The 26,826-nt window shown below is 42.3% G+C and overlaps 2 protein-coding genes across 2 annotated transcripts; both read right to left on the reverse strand.

Moving 5' to 3' along the window:
* Positions 1-1,957: 1,957 nt before the first annotated feature.
* On the reverse strand, positions 1,958-16,686 carry LOC307254466 (uncharacterized protein; the record flags this gene model as incomplete). Its single annotated transcript, XM_080032860.1, is given in 22 exon segments — positions 1,958-2,317; positions 2,400-2,463; positions 2,987-3,059; positions 3,151-3,272; positions 3,552-3,785; positions 3,998-4,197; positions 7,595-7,663; positions 7,668-7,813; positions 7,918-8,083; positions 8,172-8,360; positions 8,500-8,641; positions 8,725-8,738; positions 13,097-13,240; positions 13,357-13,609; positions 14,185-14,257; positions 14,349-14,568; positions 14,664-14,799; positions 14,915-15,114; positions 15,198-15,340; positions 15,973-16,138; positions 16,226-16,414; positions 16,555-16,686. Coding segments are annotated over 22 exon segments (3,435 nt in total).
* Positions 16,687-18,783: 2,097 nt separating this feature from the next.
* Positions 18,784-25,367, reverse strand: plpp6 (phospholipid phosphatase 6). The gene is made up of 2 exons (XM_080032705.1): positions 24,725-25,367; positions 18,784-22,620 (listed from the first exon to the last, which is right to left on the reverse strand). Exons 1-2 carry the CDS (start codon positions 25,215-25,217, stop codon positions 22,253-22,255), a joined length of 861 nt encoding a protein of 286 aa, XP_079888831.1. The 5' UTR covers positions 25,218-25,367; the 3' UTR covers positions 18,784-22,252.
* Positions 25,368-26,826: the final 1,459 nt, after the last annotated feature.

Raw genomic sequence — 26,826 nt, forward strand, 5'->3', positions numbered from 1 at the left:
CGGCGATTTAGGAGGTTAAACAACGGAGAATCAGTCACTTCGCCGCTCCGTAAGAATCCCTTAACTTTTCCTTAACTGCCGAATCGGCTGCTGCGAATCAGCTGCCAACTTCAGCGTCGTCCGTTCTTCCTTGTTGTTTTGAGTTATTTGGTTTAGAGAATGGAGGCTTGTTAGTTTAGGTTTACCCGTGTTTTGTTTATAGTTAGGGGGTTCGGGGATTTTAGGTTAGGGGGAGGAAGTCCTGGACCCAACGGTCCAACCTGCGGCTGTTCCAGGCTTCCTCTATTTATGTTTTGTTTTGCAGCCCTCCGGTTGACGTGAGTTTTGAGATTGATTTAAATAAATTACATTATTGTTTTAAACTTCTATCACGGTCCTTCTGTTGTTATTTAATGGTTGCTGGCCGATAAACAAGCCTGGTAGGGTCGGCCGTAACATATTGGGGACTCGTCAAAAGTTTGTTTAACGCACGTTCGTGTGTTGAATGCGTTTATTTACTGTTCTGCTTCGTGCCTTTGTTTTTTTTTTGGTAGACGGGAGTGCTGGGGTTGCTCCCTCGTCGCTTATGGTGGTGTTTGGTGGCTACTGAACACGTTGTCCTTGTGTGCCGGGCGCCATATCAAGTGTAGTGTTTGTTTGTTGTGTTTTTCTAAAGCACAATGGAGTCTGATCTGGAGGGTTTTGTGGGTGGCCCAACCACTGAGAAACTGGATGGGTGCACAGTAGAGCACTTGAAGCTCATTGCGGAAAGATATGACGTTCTCGTGAGTGAGCAAGGCAAGAAGCTAATTAGGGATCAGCTGTTTTTTGCTTTGGTTCAGCGGAGAGTGTTGGTGGCGTGGGTTGCAATTACCCCTCCTTTAAAACTTTATTTAAATAATTTGTTACATGACGTCAATTGAGAGGCGGCATGAGGAGAGGCAATCACGGGTTGTGACATGCGAACAAGAAGAATTACGGTTTAAAGTCCCTGTTAAAAGCATGCAGCCAACAAGGGATGTTTTTTGTTACTTCCCTGTATTTTATTTTGCTTATTTGGCTATTTTTGTTCTTTGTAATTTATGATTTTATGTAAAGATAATGTTGTGATTTCTGTTGTACTGTGTGTATTTATCTATAGTCTTCACGTGAAGTTGGAGGAAAAGTCTGCAATAAAACCTGTTAAAGGAAACCACTGGTGTATGCAAAATGCTTTAGAGGGATTTATAGAAACATATAACAATAATTACCCTCCAGGATATATTTCGCAGAAGAAATATACAACAGATTCAAAAACACAGCCCCTTATTTACAAGACACAAAACAGTGATCCAAACGAGACATAAGAATAAAAGACAATATTTTGAAGTGTGAGGTGTATGCTGTAGATATGTTTGGAGCCAGGGAAGAGCAAAGTGAAGCGAAAAAGAGTTTGTTTGGAAACTGCTATGAAGTAATAGAAGATGGAGGTGGATAAATGTGTACCCAAAAGAAATAGAGCCTTGGGTATCGCCAGAAGGATGTTCAGCTCAAAAGTTTGAGTTTCCAAGTTTGGGGTTCAGGCTCCATTATTATTACAAATGAAGCACATTATTGAAACACAAGTCAATCAACAGGCAACCTCTCACTAAATCCATAAAAAAGGAAGTTGAGTCTGGTTTGGCATTTAAACCTACATACTCTAAACACTTCAGTTTATCTACAGTATTTTTCTCAAATCTACTAAATATGAGGCTCTTTTTGTAGACTGCCTGTTGTTTCCTTTAGCGACACCATTTGGTCAAAACAACACATCAAGTTCTAAAGAACAGGTTGCAGTCAAATTAACTGAGAATATGGTGGACCATTTTCAACCTTGGATATAGTTAGGTTTTCCTCAAGACAAATACTTCAGTTTACTTAACATGACAACATACAGTAGGATTTTTGATCCTGGGGTACACACTCCACCCAGTTTTCAGGACCATATTGTGGTTAGTCAGTGAACAATCAGGCCCCTCAGGAAAACCTTGCATCTATCCATAGTCTGAGCTGCAGCTTGTAGCACTGGAACCACATCCTCTTTAGACAGAAGCACAGCCACCAGCACACATCCTCCAAATGTGAGCAGCCAGGGAGAAGAGAGGACGGATGGCTTGCTCTCCGGCTCTGGTTCCACTCTGGTTCTAAAAGGCTGAGTCACCCGCTCCCACTGAGTGAGAATAGCTTGACGGGCTCCGGCCCACCGTCCAGGCCCAGTCAGACGGTACTGGTACGGAGTGCAGGGACCAAAGAAGACCTTCACCCACAGCACAGGATCTCTCAGTAGTAGTCTCAGAAGGTTTATACGAACGCCGACCTGTAATTGGAAGACTATAATGATTGTTCTGTCTAATTACACAAAGGGTGACACAGTTGTGTTGTAGAGCTGTAGAACTGACCTGCTCAGCCATGAAATCCAGGTAAGTGATATAGTCTACCTGCAGAGCAGCCTGTTGTGGGTAGCTGAGAAAACACAATCCAACAGAGGATTATTACAGATGCCCAGCCTGATCACACCAGCTTCACTTTCGGTTCTCTCCCACAGTTCAGTCTGTAATTTCTCAAATCTCCTTGGGTAGGAGCCACCAAATAAAATAAATAATAATAATAATTAAAAATTTAAAAATTTAATAATAAAATTACAATGCCCTAAGGTTTGTCCCTTAAAGCAGCCTCTGATAAGTTTCTTTAATCATCGATCAATGTGACATCAACAACTACTTGTACAGGAAATAATCAGGGGCTTCCTTCCTCTAACGGATGTAAAGTGCAGAGGGCACGGTCTGACTGGAGGCTAGCTAAACAACTACATGGACCAATCAGTGCTGCCTTCCATTAACAGACAGGGCTGGGCTCCTCCCCACAGAGATTAGAGAAAGGCCAGACTGATCTGCAAGAGAGAAACTAATGTGAAGCTCGCACAAGGCAAGACATCAGGCTTGTCTTGCCAGGCTACCAAGGGACCAAATGTGAGGAGAAAGTTTACTTTTTCATGTGCCTCCTCCTGTCAGACTCAATGACCTCTAGCATTTTCTCCTGGGGTGGAAGACGGCTCAAACCTTGAAGACAAAATAAGCCAAATTACACGGTTTGCTTCTCAATCCTTGTGTGTGTGTGTGTGTGTGTGTGTCAATTGTTACAGTTGTTTACCGGTAAAGACCTTAACAGCCCACCGCGCCTGCATCTCCACGACGGGCATGATTGGTCCTCTTGTTTGGAAAAGACCCATGACAGCCAGTGTGGTTGGTAAAAGAGACGGGGGAAACAGTCTCCTGAAATGAGGAAAAAACGTGGTGATACTTTAAATGATTCCATGATGTTACTTCACAAAATAAATGATAAAAGAAACATTATTATTTTAAAATGTGACACTCAAAACAGGCAGGTGTGTCAGAGACGTTCAACAAATCATTATTATTAAATCTATAATTGTATTGCATGTGTGCATATGCAGCCAAGCCTACTATATGTTGTATGCCTGACAGTGTTAGCTTCATTTTTGCTCTCCTCCAATTTGTTGAGATCTGCAGTGAAATACGCCATATACTAACTTGTACAATGTCAGCTCTCCGTGAGGCCCCTCAGATAGAGCTGCTGGCAGAAAAGGAAAGTTCCTTCTATAACCAGTACAGAAGACCACAGCGTCAATGTTGTCTTCTACGGTGCCATCTTCAAAGACAACTCCAGAGTCCGTTAACCCTTTCAGATGGGGTTTCATCACCAGTGCCCCCTGAAGGATTCGACCAGGAAGGTCATCATTGATCAAAGGAGTTCTGTCCAAGAACCTGGGAAAGAGAGGAAATTATTGACAAAGAAAACTTTAAGTTACCAATACTTGTCTACATCTGCCATGCTTTAGCCATGCTAGCTCTGTGGCTCAATAAGGGAAATATCGGTTGATCCAACATCTTGGTCCAGACTAGTGGAACATTTCAATAACTAGTGTAGGGATTGTGGTGCCCATTAAACATTGGTGGTCTTGGACCATGAGTGTCACCTGTGTCTGGGCTTCAGGCCGTACAGGCTGTGGTCATATTGGTTGTTCAGGACTCTCTCTACTGCCCAGTTGACCGGAGTCTTGGGAAGGAGCCTAATGAGGAGCTTGTTGATCCTTGTGATTGCTATCATATCCAAGGGAAGACCATGACTGGACATCCTGCCGACCACCCAGGCCCCATGCTGTGTGCTGAGAAATGTCTGCACATGGGACATTTATTAATTTAGTGAAGCATTCTTACAAGCAGACAAAAATGATAGGACACATTACAAATATTGTGTTATATTTTCTATAGAAATTCTACTGATGTAAGATCCTGGAAGATTATTTGAGTCACACTTAAACTGCAAGTGCAATAAGGTAGTCAATAATGTTAAAACATCATCATCATCCTCATCTTCAACCGCCTATCATGAGTCGGGTTGTTGGGGCAACAGCTTGAGCAGGGAACCCCAAACGTATCTTTCCCAGGCCACATTGACCAGCTCTAACTGGGGAATCCCGAGGCGTTCCCAGGCCAGTGTGGAGATATAATCTCTCCACCTAGTTCTGGGTCTTCCACGAGGCCTCCTTCCAGCTGGAAGCTCCTGAAACACCTCCCTCTTACCAGATGCCCGAACCACCTCAACTGGCTCCTTTCAACACAAAGCGGCTCTGCCCTGAGTCCTCACGAATGACTGAGCTTCTCACCCTATCTCTAAGGGAGACGCCAGCCACCCTCCTGAGAAAACCCATTTTGGCCGCTTGTACCAGTGATCTCGTTTTTTCGGTCATTACCCAGCCTTCATGTATAGGTGAGGGTGGGAACAAAGATCGATCGGTATATTGAAACGTTTGCCTTCTGACTCAGCTCTCCTTTCGTCACAACAGTGTGGTAAAGCAAGTGCAAAACCGCTCCATTGCAAACAGCAGTGATGAGATCCGAAAACTAGTCCGACTTACTACCTAGAACCCGGACACTGTACAGCCGGACGGTCTTCCAGAAACACTTTGGTGCCGACCGAAAGTCCTACTCCATGGTTTTTCCAAAACTTTTCCCATACCCGCTGCTTTGTCTCTGACACGGCAGAGGCTGCAGCCCTTCGGTCCTGTTGGTACCTTGCAACTGCCTCTGGAGTCACCCGGGATAACATTTCCCGGAAGCACTCCTTCTTCAGTCGGACAGCTTCCCTGACCACCGAGGTCCACCACGCTGTTCGAGGGTTACCGGCCCTTGAGGCACTTAAATCCTTGAGACCACAGCTCCCCACTGCGGCTTCAGCAATGGAAGTTTTGAACATGGACCACACAGGTTCAATGCCCCCAACCTCCAAAGGGATGCTAGAAAAGCTCTGCCGGAGGTGCGAGTTGAAGATCTCTTGAACAGGGGCCTCTGCCAGACATTCCCAGTTTACTTGCACTACCGTTTGGACTTACCAGGTCTGTCTAGAGTCTTCCCCCACCCTTTGAACCAACTCACAACCAGATGGTGATCAGTTGACAGCTCCGCCCCTCTCTTTACCGAGTGTCCAAAACATGCGGCCTCAGATCAGATGATACGATCACGAAATTGATCATCGACCTTCGGCCTATAAAAGGGTGCTCTGGTACCACGTACACTTATGAGCATCCTTATGTTTGAACATGGTGTTCGTTATAGACAACCCATGACCAGCACAGAAGTCTAACAACAAACGACAACTCAGGTTCAGATCGGGGAAGGCCGTTCCTCCCAATCATGCCACTCCAGGTGTCTTCATCATTGCCAACATGCACGTTAAAGTCTCCCAGCAGAACTATGGAGTCCCCTACCGGAGCCCCATGCAGGACTCCGTTCAGGGTCTCCAAGAAGGCCGAATACTCCTAACTGATGTTCGGTGCATATGCACAGACAACAGTCAGAGTGTTCAAAATGCCTTAGATATTTAATATCAGGGCTGTACGCTTATTTTTTATGTGGTAGCACTGGTGCTAGCAAGCAAAAAAAAATCAGTAGCACAAAAATAAATTTGGTAGCAGACAAAGTATGAAAACTTGCATAACCTTAACCCTTGCATTTCGCTCTTATTACCTTTGAGCATGTCATCTTGGTCTCATTTGAGATTCTTAATTAATATTATTTCCTAGTGTGTGCAGTAATAATTATAGAAAAATTAATTTAGACAAAATAATCTAACCTGCCATTTGCAATTTGTTGCTGATTCAGAATTATTTCTCCCCATAAAAATATAAAAATAATATCTATATCTATATATTTTTTGTATACACATATAATTATTATAATAATGATACTACACATTTTTAGAAAATGTCCTTCTGTTAATTAAAACCAAACATTAAAACATTGAACATAGCCTATTAAATAAATAAGTATACATAATGGTACAAGTTAGGATAAATTAAATAGGTTGTTGTGAATGTGTTGGGGGTAGTTCTTCAGTGGCTTATTTCAAACTTTGTTTAAATAGACTATTGTTGACTTTTCTCTGCAGCTGAATCAGTTGCTTTTCAAGCTAGAGGACTGCAGTGCTAGCCTGGCTCCGCCCGCCTACCTACTTCCGCTCAATTTTAATTTCACTTCAGTAGTCAGTCTGGGGCTGAGGTGTGTTCATGGAATTCTGCTCGTCGAGATTTTTGGTTATCCAATAAGCAACCAGACCGAGTGGCTGAAAACGATGACGTCGAAGTCGCGCTCCAGTTTCAGTTGAATGCTGCGTTCCTTCAACTCAGAACTCGGAAATTTCCGACTTGGCAGTTCCGAGTTGCAACCTGTCTGTGTTCCAGTGCATCTGCTCGGGAAAGTATGGACGCTTAAAACCTTTCTCATCCAAATAACTAAACGTTAGGCTCTAGCATAGACTACAATATGTAGTGAAATCGGAAATTTCCGAGTTCCCTGTACAACTTGAACGCACTGTCAGAAGCCGGCTCATGACATACGTTACGACCCCAAACGTTATGCGATTGGTTGGCTGATCAAGAGTCGCACTTGGCAGATCCAATAGTTTTAAACTTCAACAGACACCCGCCTCCAAGTGAGTGAACGTTTGCCAATTACAGCAGTTCCAGACCTTCTGTACAAATGAAATTAAGTACGATGGTCTGGTAGCACCAGGCTACTACAGTGCTGTACAGCGCTAACTTCCTGTTCTTACTGGCTTCAAAATAAAAGTCAACTCACGTTTGGCTAGTAACAGGCTTTTAATGTGAAGGCAGGAAATGTTCTGTTTGCACACACGCTAACTTAACCGCGTTAATGTTAAGAGCCGTCTCCTTCCGGTTATTACCGTTGGTGAAGTTCACTAGACGCTAGAATCGCCGCACGAGCACAGATCCAGAGGACACGTCTTTCACCAGCCAAAGTGGCGGGTGGACTCAATAACTTACTCGCCTAAGACTACATTTAACCGCATTTGGAGAGTGTTAATGTAATGTCCCATGTTGTGCATCTTTCCTCTGTGTCTCAAAGAGACAACATCTGCGTATTAGCAACCTGTTAGCGAGTGGACTTGTATTCATCATCGCATGTGATCAATTTCAGTAGCAAATGCGATCAAAACTGTCGCACCTCACAGCCCTGAATATCGAAGGACATTCTTAATGCATTTAGGACAACACATGCATACGTGAATGGATTGGTTGAAAGCGCACATTTCTGTCATCCATCTCTGGTCCCCTGGTTCTTCTGTCATACCTTCTCTGCAGATCTGCTTATCTCTGCTGCGATATCTCCTCCAGAGTTGCCGATGCCAACCACCACCACCCTCTTCCCTCGGCAGGCATCTGCATCCTTATATTCCCAGCTGTGAAAACACCTGCCAGAAAACCTCTCATGGCCTGAAGATGCAAGAATGTTTAAATGTTTAGGTTATTCCACCGACTGTACTACTCCATCAAATTATGTAAAACATTTGAAAAGTGATATCTATTTGTTGACAGACCTGGAATGTCTGACACGGGGAAGGCCGGACAGGTGTAGTGTCCTGAGCACACCAGGACAGCATCAAAAACATGTCTCTCCTCTTTTCCATCCCTGTTAATGGTCACTATGTCCCACTGACCGGATACATTGAAGTCCGACCTCTGTGTAACACTCCTTACTGTGGTCTGCAGCGGTACACAAACACATTAAGAACTCTTCACATTAAACGTGTGAGAAGACAGTGAAAATCCAGGAAAGGTGAACAGTTATAACCTGTAACTGAATGTATCTGAGCAGGTTGAAGTGCTCAGCGTAGAGCCTGAAGTATTGCAGCAGCTTGGAGTTGTGCATGTAGTTTGGATAGTCAGCCGGCATTGGGAAGTCGCTGAAACACATCATCTCTTTGGAAGTGTTGACCACCAAAGACTGATAGATGCTGGATCGCTCTGCCTCCGGTGACTCCTGTTCACACAAGGGAACACAAGACGGCAGCAGTTATTCTTATATCAAACAGAAGACTTGTTCTGAATGATGTGGAAAGCTCTCCAAGCAAGTACCACAAGACAAATCCTGAGCTGGCCACACAATTAATAACAATCACCTTAAACCTCCACAGGCCGCCGATGTCATCACTGCTTTCAAAGCAGACAGGCTCCAGCCCCTCATCCAGACAGGACTTGATACAGGCCAGACCTGAACTACCTCCTCCAACCACTGCAACACGGCGCACCATCGCTCTGCACCTGAAGGGATGCAAGGAATCACACAGTCTGCAGTCATGCCAGCAGGGACAATGCTCACATTGTAATGATATAAGATGCAACACAATATCACTTTAGCCTGTTGGACAGGAAAGTATAGATTAGATCAGGGGTGTCCAAACTACGGCCCGTGGGCCATCTGCGGCCCGCAAACAAATTTTTATTGGCCCGCGGCCGATTTTAAAAATATAATGTAATATGGCCCTTTTAATTTTAATTTTATTTATTTATTTGTTTATTTTTTACCCACTAATGCAGGGGTGTCAAAACTGATTGATTGGCCCGCGGCACATTTTAAAAATATAATGTAATATGGCCCTTTTAGTTTTTAAATAATTTAAATGCATTCATTATATTACAAAGAAATATGTCCCATAAAATAAAAAGAGCACCAAGCCCATCCCAGAGGACCCTGCATAATATTTTATTTTGAATTATTATTATTATGGAAAATCCACGTGTCCTTCTTCAATAACTTCTAATTCATCTGACGCAGTATCTCCAAATTATTTGTTCACACAAAATTCCTCAGATTTAGCCTCTTAATTTTCCTCTCAAAGTGCACCAGATTCATGCATTTCACTTTAAAAAGTTAAAAAAAATCTCCCGGGGGGGAATACCCCCGGACTCCCATAGGAGGGTCGGGACATCGGCTGGCTACTATTTTCACCCAGCTGGACATTGGAGGCAATAGCAGAAAACACTGGGTGTCTGAAGGCATTTAACAATAGTCAATGATTTGGGCAGTGCTAACATTGGAGGGGGCCCCCTAATCAAATTCTGCTTAGGGCCCCTTGGGAAATGTGTCTGTTTAATTTGAAAGGAAAGTGTTGCCGTGAAGAAGGATTACAATTTACGAAGACACTATGAAACTAAACATCAGAGCAGCTACATGTCCTGATAAATGTGTTATTTTTGCCAAGTGGCCCGGCCCTTCGTAGATTTTTCTGTATGTGGCCCTCAGTGAAAAAAGTTTTGACACCCCTGGATTAGATTATATAAAATTAATTGATTGATTATTTGATTTATTTATTTGAATTGCAACATTGCAGTAGTCATCTGATAATAACTCTTAACAACAACAACAACATTCTTTGGGTGATAGATGGAAAATCACACCATCATCAAATTCATCAGAACTTATCCTCTAGACACCTTGAATACGGCATTCAATCCATCCAGTCGTCCAGATATTTCACACAAATCAAAAATATCAATTTATAGTGCCGATAGATTAAAGTCAGGGGTTTACTTAGGTCACCTAACAATATCATATGAAATGGTGCAGTATATTTTCCGGCCTTTACTCAGAAAAACGGCGTTGGTAGTGGGTTGATGAAAGAAGACGCAGTTTGAGGCAGATGAGGAGGTCTTCAGGAACAATTCTTTTATTTACAACAAAACTCATCCTGCAGTCAAAACGAAGCCAATAAAAAGTTAAAGTGTTTGTAGCCAAAAAACTAATAGAGGTACATGCATAAAACCAAAAGCTATGAAAAGTTCCTGTTTCCTAAAAGACCTGTCTCTTCCTGAATTGTGGTGGCCTATAACCTGAAATCTAAGTGAGTTGATTGGTCCTTAGGTCAGTAAGCTCCACCTCGCCTAACTCCTGATTGGTGGATCCTAACTAACTCCGACCTACAATGTCCAGAGGACATCTGTGTTAATCAATCCCTGGAGGTGCTCTGCCATTTGGGGCCAGGAAGTCTGATTCAGTAACTTTAGGACAATCCCTTTAGCCAGGGGCCAATAAATTAGCTGTTAAATCTTAACCAATCTGTCCTAAATTGCCCCTACAAGCCAGTCACCCTGGAGCCTCCCTTTGTGTGCATGCTGAGTCACCTACAGAAATCTCACCTATGGCTTCCCCCACTAAGCAATACACATTCCTATCCTGCACACACATATACCCACGAGAGCTACTCCTGGCTCCCCTTATAGTTAACTCTGTATGTAATTAAACAATCTCCTGATTTATCATTAATCTTAGAATGTGTCATAACGAAATACACTACAATGGGATTCAGCCTTTTCTGAAACCGGCATAATATATATAATCAAATACAGATGGGTGATACATACAGTTAAATTGAGCTCTGTAAATATTATCTAAATATGATCAACATTTTTAAACTTTAACAATCCGTTCATACTGCAACTTGCTTTGAGTTATACTGCTTTCTTAGACTCGATAAAGACATTATACTAAACTTCTACACTAGCACAGATTAAAACAGGCAACTTTTCACCAAAAGTTAGTGTGTTAGAACAGCTAACACTTACTTGCACTGAACTGTATCCTATGGACTATGTCAGTTTTAAATGACAGGACTATTGTGGAACATTTCAGGTTGCATGTAGGCTACAGAGAACACCTGGCACACAAGTCACTGTTCTGTTCAATAATTTAAATTGTGTTGTTAAAGTGTGGTTGACATCTGCTCACCTTCTCTTGTGCAGCTGGGATCAGATGTTACGCTGACCAGCTACTTGTCCGCTTATCAGAGCAGCAGAGGACGGACTTTGACCGTGTTTGCTGCAGTGGAAACGTCTATTATACCTGGCAACTCTTAATCAATGTGAGAGTGAACAGTTGTCTGTGAGTGATTATACAGGGGCAAGGGAGTGTTGCGATGATAAAATACCAGTTATCTGGATAAGAGAGTCTGCAGTTAAATACGAGTTAAAACAATGTTCAATTAAAATGTTTAAGGTCTTGATTTCAGTTGCGACATTCAAATGGTAGGGTCGGAATTTGGAGTAAACAACATGAAAGCATGGATCCATCCTGCCTTGTATCAACGGTTCTGGCTGGTGGTGGTAGTGTAATGGTGTGGGGGATATTTTCTTGGCACACTTTGGGTCCCTTAGTACCAATTGAGCTTTGCCTCAGCCACAGCCTATGTATTCTTGCTGTCTTCTATGACCATCCCGTTATGACCACAGTGACCCATCTTCCTATGGATATTTCCAACAGGATAATGCACCATGTCACAAAGCTCCAATCATCTCAAACTGGTTTCTTGAACAAGACAATGACTTCATTGTACTCCAATGACCTGCACCAGTCACCAGATCAGATTACACAGACAATGGTACAACACTTCTGCAATCCAGCCTTTAATTTAAAAAAAAGATGAGATATAATTTGATGAGATGACAAAGGGTGCTGATAACCCAAAGTAGGAAAATATCCTGTGATTGACGTAATTTTTTCCCCCTACTGACAGTGGTTACTGTGATGTAACATGGTCACACAGTCGACAACACGAACAAATCTTTATGAGCAGGTATTTCATGATGAAAACTATCAGTGCATTATTAATGTAGCCTACTGTGGTGCTTCATGAGTATCACATGAGTGAGTGACACACATTTATGATAAGATTATTGTGAAGGTATTACAGGATAATCTTCCCCTTGAACAGTGAGCAAACCAAACCTTGTTTTGACCAAGAGAAAGATAAAGTGACAGATATCTGGTCTCCCCCTGCTGTAGTTCTCAAAATGATCTAGAAGCTGAAAACATGGCGGAAGATAGCCATTTGATTCCTTTTCAGTGAGTGTCAACGGAGCAGGGAGGAATTTAAGGAGCTTGTGCAGTGCAGTGTTTCAGCAGATGATGGTTTCTTTGTGCAAAGTATATTAGCTATGGACATCAGCATGGTCCATAGTTTTCAAAGGACAGAGAAAAGCACAAGTTAATGAGAGGATGTTAGCAACATGTGCTCGACAGGTAAGACACACAGACGACTTAATCAAGAAGGAGAAAGGACTTTTGCCAACTGTCGCTGTCAGTGAAATCGAACAGGATGTTCAGCACAGTGTATTTCCAAGAAAATATTACACCACAACGATTAAAGTTTTATTATTTTAATAGATGTGCATTGTTTCACCATTGAGACCTGTCAGGCTGTGCAGGAGATCATAGAAGTTCTTCAGGCTTGTGCGATAATTAGAAGAATAAAGGTGTAATTTTCTACCATGCAAACAGACCCAGAAGCTGTCAATCTAACTAGTCTCCTTTCGAACCATCTGTGTGCAGGACCTGTTATGTCAGCTTTGCCATTCCATTTCAATAGGGTTGTACATAAGATGACACACTGGTTGATACACAGAGGAAAATCCTTCCACATGATGCCTTAAAGTTTAACATGATAGAAATAAGTCTGGTTAGCTTTAGGTTGTGCTTTTAAAGAGGTCGGAGTGTGACTGATTTAGGTGAACATACAGTGAGGGTGGGACGGTTGGGCATGTTGATGTCTCTGATCCTCCATTAAACGCCTGTGCTGATGTTTCAATATCTACAGTAACTGTGACAATGAGAATAAAGGCATATCGTGTGAAAGAAATGGAAAGCGTTGACAGGAAGCATTAGAAGTGAACATTTTCACTTGGTTCAATATATTTAGTTAAACCACTGCAGCGTGTTCAGACTGTTTGTGGACGCAGTCTGGACAGGAAGGTGGGGATGGTGTTTGGGTTGCGCTGATGGACGTAGTAGATGGCAGCTCCTCCAGCCATGGCGCCCAGGCTCAGCTTGAATAGGGGGCCAGCGATGGAGGGCTCTGGCTCCTGGAGCTGGAAAAAGACAGGATGGGATAAGTTATGTACTTCAGGTTGACACTGAAGTCTAAATTAAGGATTTCATGATGCGAGGCTTAGGTAATGGACAAAAAGAAGTGTTCATTTCAGACCTTTCTGGTTTTTAGGGGCTGGTACATGCGGTCAAACTGAGTCATGATGGCTTTGCGGGCACCCTCCCATTTCCCCGGGCCCTTCAAGCGGTACTGGTAGGATGTGATGGGTCCCCACAGGACCTTCTTAAACAGGGGGTAGTCTGTGAAGAAGAGCCAGAGGAGACTTGGGCGGACTCCAATGTCCCCAGCTATGTCGTCCATGTAGGAAGCAAAGTCCACCTGCAGGGGGGTCAACTTTGACACATTGTAGCTGCGGAGAGGACATATCAGAAAATAAGGACTTCACTAAACAATGTGTTACACGTTTTTATGTGCTGCCTAATATATAGTATTATAACATGCTGCTCATAACATATGCTGATCATGTTTTTTGTATGATTCCTCTCATGATAACTCTTAATTGATGTATTATGTGTTTCTTAAGTTGCATTTGGACAAGATTTGCTTCTCAAATGTTTGTGGTGTACTGTGGTTATAACTTTCGCAATACAGTAATTTAAATCCTGCCTCACATGTGCTTGTTTTTTCCACCACCACCCCTTATTAAATCCAGTTGCAAAACAGTACTGTTTTTCAGCAAACTCGTCGTCCTTAGAAGCGATTAAAAATTTCAACACTTATCAACTAATTAACACTTTCATTGTCGACATGCAACACATGGCTATCAGTGATGTGGGAGCAGTTGCCCATAGTGACACATTTCACTGTTCAATTTATACAGTGTTCACAGCTTGTTTGCTTCCCCCATGTGGCCAAAAATAACATGAATACATCCATTGGGATACAACAAAATAAGGTATGATTGCAACATATAATAAGGTTTACGTTTTCTCGATGTCCTTGGTGTCCTTCTCAACAGCTTTTATCATGGCCTGGTTTGAGGGCAGCTTTTTATATCCTGAAAACCAAAGACAGAAAACAGACTGAGGTGAATGTGAATAATCTAGACTAGACCAGTGGCAGGTGATAAACTGGACCTGCAGCCTCACCTTTGAAAACGCGCGTGACCCAGCGAGCCTGTATTTCAGCCTGGGGCATGATGGCTCCAAGGGCATGGATGAAACCCACGACAGCCAGAGTGGGATGCTCGATGTTGGGAGGGAAGACGTGCTTGTACAGACCCATGCGGTGCCCAGACTTGTACATGGCATTTTTCGGCAAGAATGGGAAATCATAGTTGTAACCTGTGGCGAAAACAATCGTATCCACCTGTAACAAAGAGCCAAGTTACAGATGAGCTTCGAGTGGGCTTGGAATAAATATGGTTTTCTTTAAAAGGGAATCCATGGAGACAAAGTCCTGACCTTTTCCACAGTGGTGCCGTCGTCAAACACCACAGTGGAGCCCCGGATCTCCTTCACGTTTGGTTTGACAATGACCGACCCGGACAGGATCCTTAAAGGCAGGTCATCGTTGATCACTGGGATCTGACTGAGGAATCTGATGAGGCAGAAGAATAAGAAGCGGATAGCAAGGGCCGGTTATTCATTATGCATTGTGAGGAAGTCAGACTGGATGCAGAGTAATAATCCGATCCAAACTGCACCTACTGTACCTGTGTGCGGGTTTGAGGGCGTACATGCTGTGGTCATACATGGCGTTGACTTTATTTTCCCCAAACCAGTTGAGGAACCTCATTGGCAACAGCTGGAACAAGATGTGGATGAAACGCGTGATGTACTTCATGTCCACTGGCAGGCCATTGTCAGAGACTTGGCGGATGACCCAGGCGCCACGACGAGTGCTCATATACACCTGCAGAGCAAGAGATGGACATCAACATGTGTTTATGATCTTGAATCAAAGGAAGACCTGAGCAATCAGAAAAGACCTCAAACCTCCTCTGCCACTCTGCTGCTCTCCACGGCGATATCCCCTCCAGAGTTACCGATGCCTATGACCACCACTCTCTTCCCGTGCATGTCTTCAGGCCCCTTGTAGTCCCAGCTGTGGAAGTATTTCCCTTCAAATGTCTCTATTCCTGCAACGCAGCAGAATGAGGATTGCATATACTGTGTAAAGAGCACTTGAAGGTGAAGAACAAACGTGATGCTACAATAAAGGTATTGTTTCTGCCTTGCCCCTTGCTAAACTGGGCACTTTATGCGGCACTCAGCAAGTCGTGAGGAAAAATATTGTATTTATACACAGCCTAGGCTCTGTAAACTGGTATATAAACAAAGGGTATGTATAGAAAGGGGGCATAACGTAGCTAGCAAAATATCTGTTTTTAAAGCCATGGCCCTGTATTAACACCAACTATTCTCAGCGCGCACACACACAGTACACAGAGGTAGTGGATCCTACCACTATTCACTGATTTTGAAAACAAGCTTTCTCCAGAATCCCTGACTCCACCTTTAATCACACATAACTCAGAAATTTGCATAAGATCATGTCCTCCCTTGCAATGAACAAAGCAGAAAATGTTGGTTCTGCTGTTGCTCACGACTCCAACTGCTGCTACACATGGCTGGTGTAGCAGGTCAAAACATAAGATGCTGCTACGTACTGCCACCCGCCGATTACATGCCCAGTGTAGTTCTTGGGTTACAGTGTAAATGTCAGCTTACATTTCACTGCAAACCTTTACCAGTTAAACCTCGTCTTTACCTGGGAACTCTTTGAGCGGCAGGTTGGGGTAGGTGTAGTGACCGGTGCAGCAGATCACTGCATCAAAGACATGCTTCTCTTCTTGTCCATCTCTACTCTCAGTCACCACCTCCCATTGACCAGTGCGAGAGTAGTCCCGCATCTGTCTGACGGCCTTCACTGTGGTCTGAAATATGTAACAGGTTCAGTGGATTATAGCCACGTGTTGAATGGACCATTTGCTCCTTTTTTATGCTATTGTTCATTTTCTCACCTGGAAGCGAATGTGTTGCAGCAGTTTGAAGTGTTCTGCATACATGCGGAAGTATTTCAGGATTTTAGAGTGATGCATGTAGTTGGGATAATCAGCGGGGATGGGGAAATCACTGAAGCACATCATCTCCTTTGAGATGTTGATGGTGAGGGAGCGGTAGATGCTGGCCCTGTCTGGCTCCGACACTTCCTGCAGAGAAGAGGTTTCAAATTGCAGAAAACATGGGCCAAGAAAACTGGTGGTAAGATTGACAGTGACCTAAACCTTCTTGTGCAGCTTAACATGAATACATTTAGGCATTAGCACTTTTCTTTTGTGAGGTGACCTGCCTTGAACCTCCACAGTCCGCCCATGTCATCGCTGCTTTCGAAGCAGGTTGGCACCAAGCCCTCGTCCAGACAAGCCTTAAGGCTGGTCAGACCGCAGGGGCCAGCCCCGAGCACTGCTACTCTGTGCACCATGGTGTAGCTGCATGCAGGAGAGGGAAACACATGGCTGTCATCAGATTGAATCAGCTTTACAGTAGCAATAACTGTAATTCATTAGAGGTTTTTGAAAGGTTTCTTAAAGTGTATAGGAAGATACTATGTAAAAAATGTGGGACCAAATAGGTTGTCATGCCAAAGTGAAGACTTTTGCTCAGACACTGTAAATTTTCTGCACAAACTCCAACTGGCATTAGACTTGATTTGATGGTATCTCTGATTGCCATAGAATAAAGCACTTAATGGTTGAAAACATGTTTTGTTACTGAACACTCAAACCTTTGAAAACAAAACTGCAGCACAATTAAATCACAGTGTCATGCCATGCAGGTCTGGCGGTTATATCCAGTCATTTGTTTTTTCACTCTTGGCTATACACAGTAGTGGTTACAGGCTCAATCAGATTAATTTTGCTATTAGAAATAAATCTGAAAATAACAATACAATAATAATTTACTAAAGTAATGTAGGGACGCCACCATTCACTTAAGAATGGAAAAATAATAGCAAGTTTGTCTCGTTTATCAATGGTTTGTCTAGTGATCAGTTAAATAAATCAATATTAATCAAACCTAGTCGAATTATCACTATAACATCTAATAATACAGACAGAGCCAATTTTGTGATTAGAACAGAGGGGCTGGGGCTCAGAGGTGTGAAGTCACAATAGTGCCAAAGGGTCATTTTCAACATGGCAGGAGGAGGAGTTGTGTGGGCTATTGATTAAACAGAGTGATCAAATCATTGTGGCTCCTATGATTAGACAGAGCTCAATCTCGTTACACAAACCAAACCAGTGGGTACCTTATCTGAAGCCCAGAAGAATGTCTGGGGGGTTTTGACAAAACACTCTGTGTTACTGTGTCAAATATCAGTATTTAAAATCCAAAAGGTCAATGAATGAAATACATGTATATATTCACTACAACACACAAGATGAATGTCATCTTAACGACTATAAGTGGAGTGTGGAGTCTGAGGCAAAACACAGCCTATTTGGCACTCAAACCTCACTTAGCAATGACTTTGTACTATGTCCTAGAATTCCCCTTAGTAAAATACAGCAAACTGTGAATATATTCACTACTAGAAATCCCATTTTAAAATATAAATTACAGATAGCTTATCTCTAAAACAATTGTGACATTCCAAACATATTTTCACATGTAAAAAAAATACATTTTGACTCGTCAAATTTAATTCACAGATATCTTAAAAATATTGATACCAGTAACTCCCCATTCACTAGTAAGAAAAATTATTTCAGATATCAACAATTGCGTTTCCGATATGTCTGATTAACAAACCATTTCGGATGTGTAGGCGCCATATCATTGAAGTAGCCTCGAAGCCATATCTACTTTTAATACCCCTCTGTAGCCTATATTAAATGAATATTCAACAAATGCGTTTTGAAAACATGTTAGCTTACTGAATTCCGGATCGACTTCTTGTAAGACATAAGATGATTGAACACGTCACACAAATTAGAAAATCTTAAATGCAATTCTGAATAGTAATACATAATTGTAACCAAAAAGAATGTAATTACCTGTAGTTACAATTGTATTTCAAATATCTGAATTTACATTGTAGGCTACATACAATTTCAAGCCAAAAAGTGCTGATTAAATGTTAGAAAGGCTTGCCATAGCTCTCCTTCTTACCTCGATCATGTGTGTTGAGAAAGGCTGAAGAGGGCCGAGCATCACTTGAGCTCAGGCTTTTATTTAGAGGTGGAGTCTGAAGACCAGCTCTGCTTTCTTTCTTTTAATTCAGATTATCAAGTTACTTTGTGTTGACGCAAATCCTTTTGGTTTGACTTTGATTAAAGTTCAATCTATGTCCTGAAGACACAAATTATTTTGGAAGAGTGAACGATTAACAATGATGACGCCTATCCCCTATTTGATCACCTTGTCTGAACCTGGAGCAGTCACACCTTGTTCCATAGAATGTGCACAGATTGGGGTTCATCCAGTTGGAGTAATGTATGGATCCTTAAATCTGTCCATGATGACACGAGACGGCTTCAAATTTTTTTCCACATTTAATTTAAAAAATCACCACAACAAAATTATTCTGGAATAACCCCTCAGGAAATACACTCAAATCCATTGAACATAACAGTGCAATCCCACAATTTGATACACATACAGGCATATGTATTTACATTAAGAAGTAGTGCTACAAAGGAAACATACAATATCATTTGTAGTATTGAGCAGGCATAACTGGATGCAGTGACACATACTGGAGTCAGCTGCATGTTGGACCATGAGAGCTGGAGAAACAAACAAAATGCATCTTACTTTATATAGTGGAATGTTTCAATTGTTCTGTAATCGTTGTGATGAATAAATATATTTTTCTTCCGCATGATCTCAACATATGAAACAACACACTAATCGGTCATAAAAAAAATTATTTGGTCATAAAATTCACAGTCCTACTGATTAAGATTTGAGACAGAGCTCCACCTCATCAGCTGGGCATCGCATCACTCCATCATAGATCATCTGCACATTATTGCTGAGAGGGTGCACACTGCACAGAACGGAGGACTTCATTGAAACCGTCTACAAGGGGGCACCAGAGATCAGATGTGTGGACCGGGTTTAGACACACACAGGAGTCCTATGTCTACATATCTGATCATATTCCCGATCCATAGAAGACTTCAAATAGACCACAAAAACAGATGAACAACTTTTGGGTTTTCTGATGTTTAAAACGTGGAGTCAGTGATTATGGAGAGTGCTTGTTGTCAAAATCAGCGAAAATCTCCTCACGATCCGCTACCTGTCGGTACTGTGTGTGCGCCGCAAGAAGTGGGCATATTGCTAGCTACGATGGGCCCCCTTTGTTTGCATACCCGTTTACAGAGCCCAGGCTGTGTATTAACACCAGGAAATATTCACAGATGTTGACAAATAGTGATTTTCACATCAAGCGTTCTCCAGAATTGCTGATTCCACCTTTAAAGTGAGCTGGCTGTGGGGCAATTTCTTAAACAGTCCTCTTTCTTCTGAGAGCAAAAACACATGCGCACACTTCATCGGCACCAGCTTCACCTCTGAGGGAATATGAGCTGAAATGGGCTGATAATGTGTACATACTGTATAGGTTAATCCTCTGACTTTATGGGTATTGCTAAAATGATGCCTCATCCGCCCGAAAGAAATTCCCATAAATTAAGTTGTGTGACAGCCAACACAGGTTTCACAGCATTTCACACCTGCATGTTCTCCAGGGGCTCATGTAAAGGTTGAGAGCACCGACGCTGTTACAACACTTCGGCTGCTAACGTCATTCAAGGTTACAATTTATGTTGGATCTGAGCCTGGCATACAAACGCACAGCAGGGGACCAGTGCGTGGACACATGGATTAACCATTAAACATGGTGCTTCTGTATGTGCACCTCAACGCACCCTCACAACCAGACCAATAGCAGGAAGGACACGCACACACACCAGCCAAACTCTGATCACAGATGCAAGAGCCCTGGCACCACGCCTAGCTGTTACACAACATATCTCTACAGACTTCACCCTTTGACCCTTACTCAACTTCAATAAAAAAAAAAATAGGAAACTGCGTGCTTAGTTTCCCATTCTGGTAATTATTTTTCAAAGCGTCAACTGATGCATGAACCCAGTCTGTCCAGCTGTGTGACGAGAATCATTGCAAACGTGGCTGGAGCAAAACAGAGTGCAATGTCTGCAGGAATATTTTCACAGTGCAGAATTCTTTTGTTATGAACAAACTGTAAAGTGACATAAAACCTACATGAATTTTTGAAAGTATCCCTTACCCGCTCTGGAGTGTTTTTTTTATTCACATATCGTCCGCTGACCGGGAGAACCAGTTTGAAATAGAAGGTTTAAATCAGGTTCACTCTATGATTGTGACCACAAGTTTTCGATTGTCGAATGAGAATTAGTGAGTAATAAGTAGTATTATCCTCACTCAGAGGATAATACTACTTATTAATACTACCAGTGCAGGAGACCTTGGTGTATAATAATATACATTTTAGACGATTCCTTGAGGTGCAGATGGAGCTCAGCCAAACTTTGTTCCACCATTAATATAATATATTCAGATCAGTGCTTATCAGTTTAGAGCAATGTAAGCCAAATCGCTGGCTTTCCTTGAAGGGATAGTTCAGTATTTTTGAAGTAGGGTTGTATGAGGTACTTATGCATAGTCCATTATCTTTTGAAGTGGCGATCAGCGCAGTCATTTGAAGGAGTTGGAAGATATGTCACTGTAGCAGGAGTCAGCCTATACTGTTACAGAGAGGGGACCAGCAGAATTTTTTTTTCTTTTCCCGCCAGATATGAATGCTAACCTGCTGATTTGTGGACTAATACCATCCACAAAACAGCAGTGAAAAAAATCTTAATTTAGCATACGATTGAACAGATATTAATTTCTGAGGTAAGCAAAATCGTTTTTCTGCTGACCCCCTCTGCAACAGTACAATGCTGACTTCTGCTACAGCCATGTCTCGCCCAAACTTCTTAAAATGACCGCCATCTCCATAAGGTAACAGACTTAGCTATTCATAAATACCTAAAGCAACCCCACATCAAAAATACTGAACTATCCCTTTAAGTTTAGCAGGTTGCGTTCAGTAAACAGACGGTCCATTGCTTAACAGTGAAGATCTAAAGATACAGGATTTTCCCTATTAATAAAGACCTGATTTAATGTGTAGCTTTCCTTCCTCTTATTGTCCCAGAGAGGAGGAGCCCCTCTCTCTCTGTACAAGGGGAAAGTAAATTATTACAGATTGATAAAAGCAGTCATTTGTAAACATATACAGGTATGTGATATGATATTACACGTACACACTCCATGATAACATTTTCTGTCACCTGATAATAGAAGTGTATCTAAACAGCACAACGTGATGTTTTGGTCATTTTTTACTGAAACAGTGATAATGTCAAAGAAATTAGGAAATATTGATGAAACGCGTGATAACGATGGTTGGCAGTCTAACTCAATCATATTAGTGATAGAGCTCTGTTGGCTCTGAGCTCAGAGGGCTGAAGAAGAGTGAATAAGTCCATCCTATAGAAAGAAAAAGGTGAAAATAGGTGGGAACTCGGTGAACCTCTGAGTGTTGACAGTTTGTAAGCAGTTGTTACTGGACGCTGGAAATTACATGTGGAACAATTTAGTATGAAGTCCCTCTGATTACAGCATTTATTCCATTTCACTACTGTGCAATTTGCTTCCGTAGTCACTGAATAAAGCTTAGTTAAGCGTCCAAAACAACTATAAATTAAAAAAGAGGTCAAGTTGTTCATGAATAAGGTCAAGTATAGGAGAGGAGGGGAGGGGTTCTTGGTCTGTTGTGGTAACAAACAATTTTTTTTGATATCCCGATCACCGCAAGCTAAAAGTGGGGGGGGCTGAAAGTGGGACGGCAGAAATAAAACTGTGTTATGGAACTCTTTCATGTGTCAGTCTTTCAAAAAAAAATGTCAAGACATCTAAAGGTGTCAGACTGCTCAGGGTCCTGCATGCTAAGCTTGCAGTCCCAGCAGGCCTTGCAGGGTCTGAAGTGAGAGCCACAGCATCTCTATGAGGTTATACTGGAAATAGCCCATCCAGAAGCCGAACAACACGTCGGTCACGTTGTGCCTGCCCAGCATCACTCTGCTCAGCCCCACCAGACCGGCCCACAGCAGCACCAGGACCCTGAGCGGAGTGGCCAGCACCAGGTGAGCCAGCAGGAAGCGCCCGCACATGGCCGCCCGCGTGGCATGGCCCGATGGGAAGGAGTAGCGGTCCACGGAGAAGGTCGCAAACATGTCCATGCGGTTGTGTGCTGGTCGACGCCGACGCACCACCGCCTTAACGATTCCAACCAAGACCAGGTCCAGCAGCAAGCCTGGAGGGGATAAAAAAAAAGGGAGAGATGAGTTATTCTGCACAAAGAAACAGCACAGACATCACTGCAACTCATACAAACAGGTCAGAGACACTTATCACAACAACATCAAAATCACAGAATGTTCAGATGAATATTTTTTACACAATCGGAACCAAACTTGAATGATTACTGTTTATTTCCTTATTTTTTTGCATTGCGATTTATTTTTCTCACAAAAGACTCCTAGAAATGGTTGCAGCTGTACAAACACAACATAATGAAGCACAAAAACAAAAAATAAAACAATAAGAACAGCTAATCCAACCCAGTGGCCTCTCAAGAAAAAAGAACGATAACTTAAGAATACGGTACTGTAATCATTCTAAACAAAAATGACAGATGGTATGCGTAGGGATTTAGAACATGTGCGTGAAGAGACGCATAAGAAAACTTTTACAACTTGGAAAAAAATAAATTATAGAACACATCTGGGCTTGAGCGTGAGAAACCAAAAAGAGGACAATACCCAGGAATAGAGGCCAGAGTATGTGTGTGTTGAAGACAGTTATGTCTTAAAAAAAATCTGTCTGCTGTCTGCTCATGAACGTTTTGCCAAACCGGGAGATCTATAAAAGTAGTACATACCCATTAGAGAGCATTTTTATAGAAAGATATACTTTCTAGAATATACGCTTATGTAAAGATAATATGAAGATGCGTAGTTAAAGATATGTAGCTACTTACAGACACGTAAAAAGCTTCTACAAAGATAACAAAGATGCATACTGTATATAGAGGTAACATGAAAATGCTTATATAATGATAGATATGTTATCTAAAAATTAAATAAAGATAGTATGCAGATGCTGATATGGGCGGCCCGCCCAAGGATGATCAAACTCTGCATGAGCATCCAAGCTTAGGTTGCATCTGGCAGGCAGAGGAGGGCAGCTGAGGTCAACCACAATACCATCAGGATTTGATTACCCAACTGAACAGCAGAAGCAAGAGTACTGGTTTCAACAGCACCCGTTTGCATCTAAAAATGTGTGCAAACAAAAGGTAATTCATCACCTCAACATTGCAATACAAGACAATAATATGTGTAGCTCAAACCTGAAACACCTGTGCAGACAGACAGACAGACCTGCCACTCATCACTCCAGTCAAAAGGTTCACATGAGGTTATGTACACACAGTTAACTTTCAATGTTGGCTCAGCAACATGTATGGGAACCTCCTTTATATACCAGTAGATGGGAACCTAACATGCCCTTTCTCAGTGATATGGCTCAGAAGACACACACACACACACACACACACACACACACACACACATACACACACACACACACACACACACACACACACACACACACACACACACACACACACACACACACACACACGGCTAAGGTGCTGGATGGGAGGTTATTGAAGTCAATAATTTAATAATGGGGAATTCCATCATCAGTATTATCATGAATTGAGATAATCATAAATAAACTTGAAAAATCTATATGGTTCAGATATCAGATATCATTAACATACAGTCAAATTACAGATTAATTTTGCATAGCGTCAAGAGGGCACTGCATCTCCAGTCATTCCAAAATCAAACATCACAATCAAATGTCACAATGGCTGAAGGCTCGGCTTGCACAAAAAAAACTATATTTTGATTGTTTTCACTAAAAAAAGTGTGTCCTGTATGTGATGCATTTACATTATGAAAAGGCATTGTCTGCTTATTCCAGTATGCTATGCTTTAGAGCCATTTTAAAAGTTTCAGGATGATATTGTGAATAGCAATTATTTAAGTCAGATGTTTGGAGACATGAAATCGTCCTATGCCTTTAGGGAAATCCTATTGGTACAAGTGTCAATCCCCTAGAGGTTTTTTACCCGATATGACTGATGGAAACAGATTATAGAAGACAATATACAGGTCTGGACTACAAACAAGGAGCGAGACCTGCAAACCGAGATGGATGGAGGCCAGAACCCAGAGGGGGACATGGGCCACCCCAGGACTACCTGAGCATGGCAGGTGAGGAGTCAAGGCACAGGTGATGCACCTAAGCCTATAGCACAGACACAACAAGTGGAGGAGGTGTTTTACCCATGAACAGGTTGAGCATGACCTCCTGTCCTGCAACACTGTCGCTCTTGTACAGACAGTAGGCGGTGCCAGCCAGCCAGGGGATGCCGTGTCCCGATATCTCTATCAACTTCATTAGCGGACGAACGCTGCCCCAGGACGAGTCCTCGCAGGCACACACCCCCATGGTCTTGGACATCCACAGGTCGATGGCTAGAAGCGAGCTGAGCGCTACGCGGACGAAGGAAGGGTTGAGCCGGATTCCGTCCTCCTCCGGCGGGCCCAGGCCGCTCGCGGAGCCTGTGGAGGAGCTTGAGCCCCGGCGCCGCGTCGGGCTCTCCGAGGCTCTGAGGCGGGCCGTGGCCAGTTCGGAGCCCTGCCGCTGGATGAGGTGCGGCGGGGGGGACCGGTTCAGCGGCTTCGTCAGTGACACGAAGTCGTAGCGGCCGCTGGAGCCGCCGAGCACCGGGCTTCCTCCGCCGCGGCTGGGGTTCTTAGCTTTGGGAGAAGGCATGCTGTCCGGTAGGCTAGTCTACCGGCGCGGACCGTTAGCAGTGATGTCTTTGCCCCGCAGTGGTAGATTTTCCGCAGTGCTGTATGTGCAGGTTGCTCCTTAGTTCTTCTGTTGCACCATTCAATATTCACATCACGTCCACAGAGCCGCCATCCGTGTTGTTTCATTCGCAAAGGTACCTGGGAAATTGGGTTTTCCTGTGAAGTTACACGTGACCAGTGTCTCCTCACTCTCCCCGTTGGTGAATGGAGCCGAATGTTGCATAAAATGTTAGGGCCTACAATACAAATGTTATTTTCATTAACCACCACCAGTCTAACCTATTCTCTTTGTAGCCTACACTGTTTAATGTAGGCTACCTACCAAATAGTCATACAGAGAGATTCCATAAGGCCTAATGGACTCACTAAGCAATAAAACCGGATTCTGATTCAAATAAAATATATTAGGCTAAATTTGATTAAAATAAAATAAACAATAGCCTATAGATTCAATATTGTTTATTTATCATATGCACACCAATTACAGCAGCAGTCGTTGGCAATGCAATTCTTAATTCTTATATATAATTCTTAACCCCTCGATTGATCTCTCAAGTAGGCTATAAATAAAGGTTAATTGTAATGAATGTCTCAGGCTCAATTAATCAACACAAAAGTAGTGCAAAGTATATTAAAATGCAAAAAAATAAAAATAAAGTTGAAATTGAAGAAATTGTTCTAGTTTCCTCTGTGAACCACAGACTGTGCATGGTAGCCTATAGTAGGCTATCTCTTTTACTGATAAAGTTGGCTAATAATTATTATGGGCTATCAGAAATGTTGTAGGCCTGCCTATATTGGTATTATTTTGTATTTGTTTACTGCCAGCAAAGTCCATGTCTGCTAATTGCCTACTGACTCTTCATTAAGCCCTGTTGATTATTCCTGAATATGTTGAATTGTTAAAAGAGCTCACAGATATTTTGTTGAATTTCTTCTCTTTTATTAAGACACGTTAATGCTCTTGTAGAATGATGAAGTGCTATCTACAATTTTGGAGAAATAATAGGAAGCTTTGTGTTGCTAGTAAAGGAACAACATAAACTGAACCAACAAAAGCTGCTTATGCTTTTCCTTTTAAGGCCTTCATGCTGCATATCAAACTTATTTATAATCCTTAAATATTTTAGTGCTAACATCATTCAGAGGTGTTCACACTACAGTATGTTGGTGCCCAGGAGTTTCACAGCTGGGCCATCTAGAAGCAAACATCTGTCAAACAGGAGTTAATGGAGCATTGTTAGAGACAATTTACAATAGCAGCTCAGGACTGTGTCTTCTGGACTGAGTCAAAATAAATGTCCACGATAACATGTCTCGCAGTGTAACAGTCAGGCTCATTGATGGGTTTTTAATGTAGTTTTAGGGCCCAGAGGAAGAAAATCTATCAAACTGTGATACACATTAACCCCTACTTGTAAGGTAATTATTATATTTTTTTTGTCACAATAGGAAAAAAATGAATTTATCTAAGTTTATCCTTCATCCCAGTGAGTGTCCAAAGTAACTTTCCTGCACTGCACATTAAATGAAAGTCTGGATAGTATTATTTAGATCATTTTTCTATC

This window comes from Ammodytes marinus (assembly GCF_949987685.1).
Source record: "Ammodytes marinus genome assembly, chromosome: 8".
NCBI lineage: Eukaryota > Metazoa > Chordata > Actinopteri > Uranoscopiformes > Ammodytidae > Ammodytes > Ammodytes marinus.

Bases quoted from the DNA above. Each gene is read 5' to 3' on its own strand.
- plpp6 (XM_080032705.1), bottom strand. From the start codon at position 25,217: ATGCCTTCTCCCAAAGCTAAGAACCCCAGCCGCGGCGGAGGAAGCCCG. The intron at 22,621-24,724 runs GTAAAACACCTC...TATCCCCTCCAG, and splicing joins CATGCTCAACCTGTTCATGG to GCTTGCTGCTGGACCTGGTC.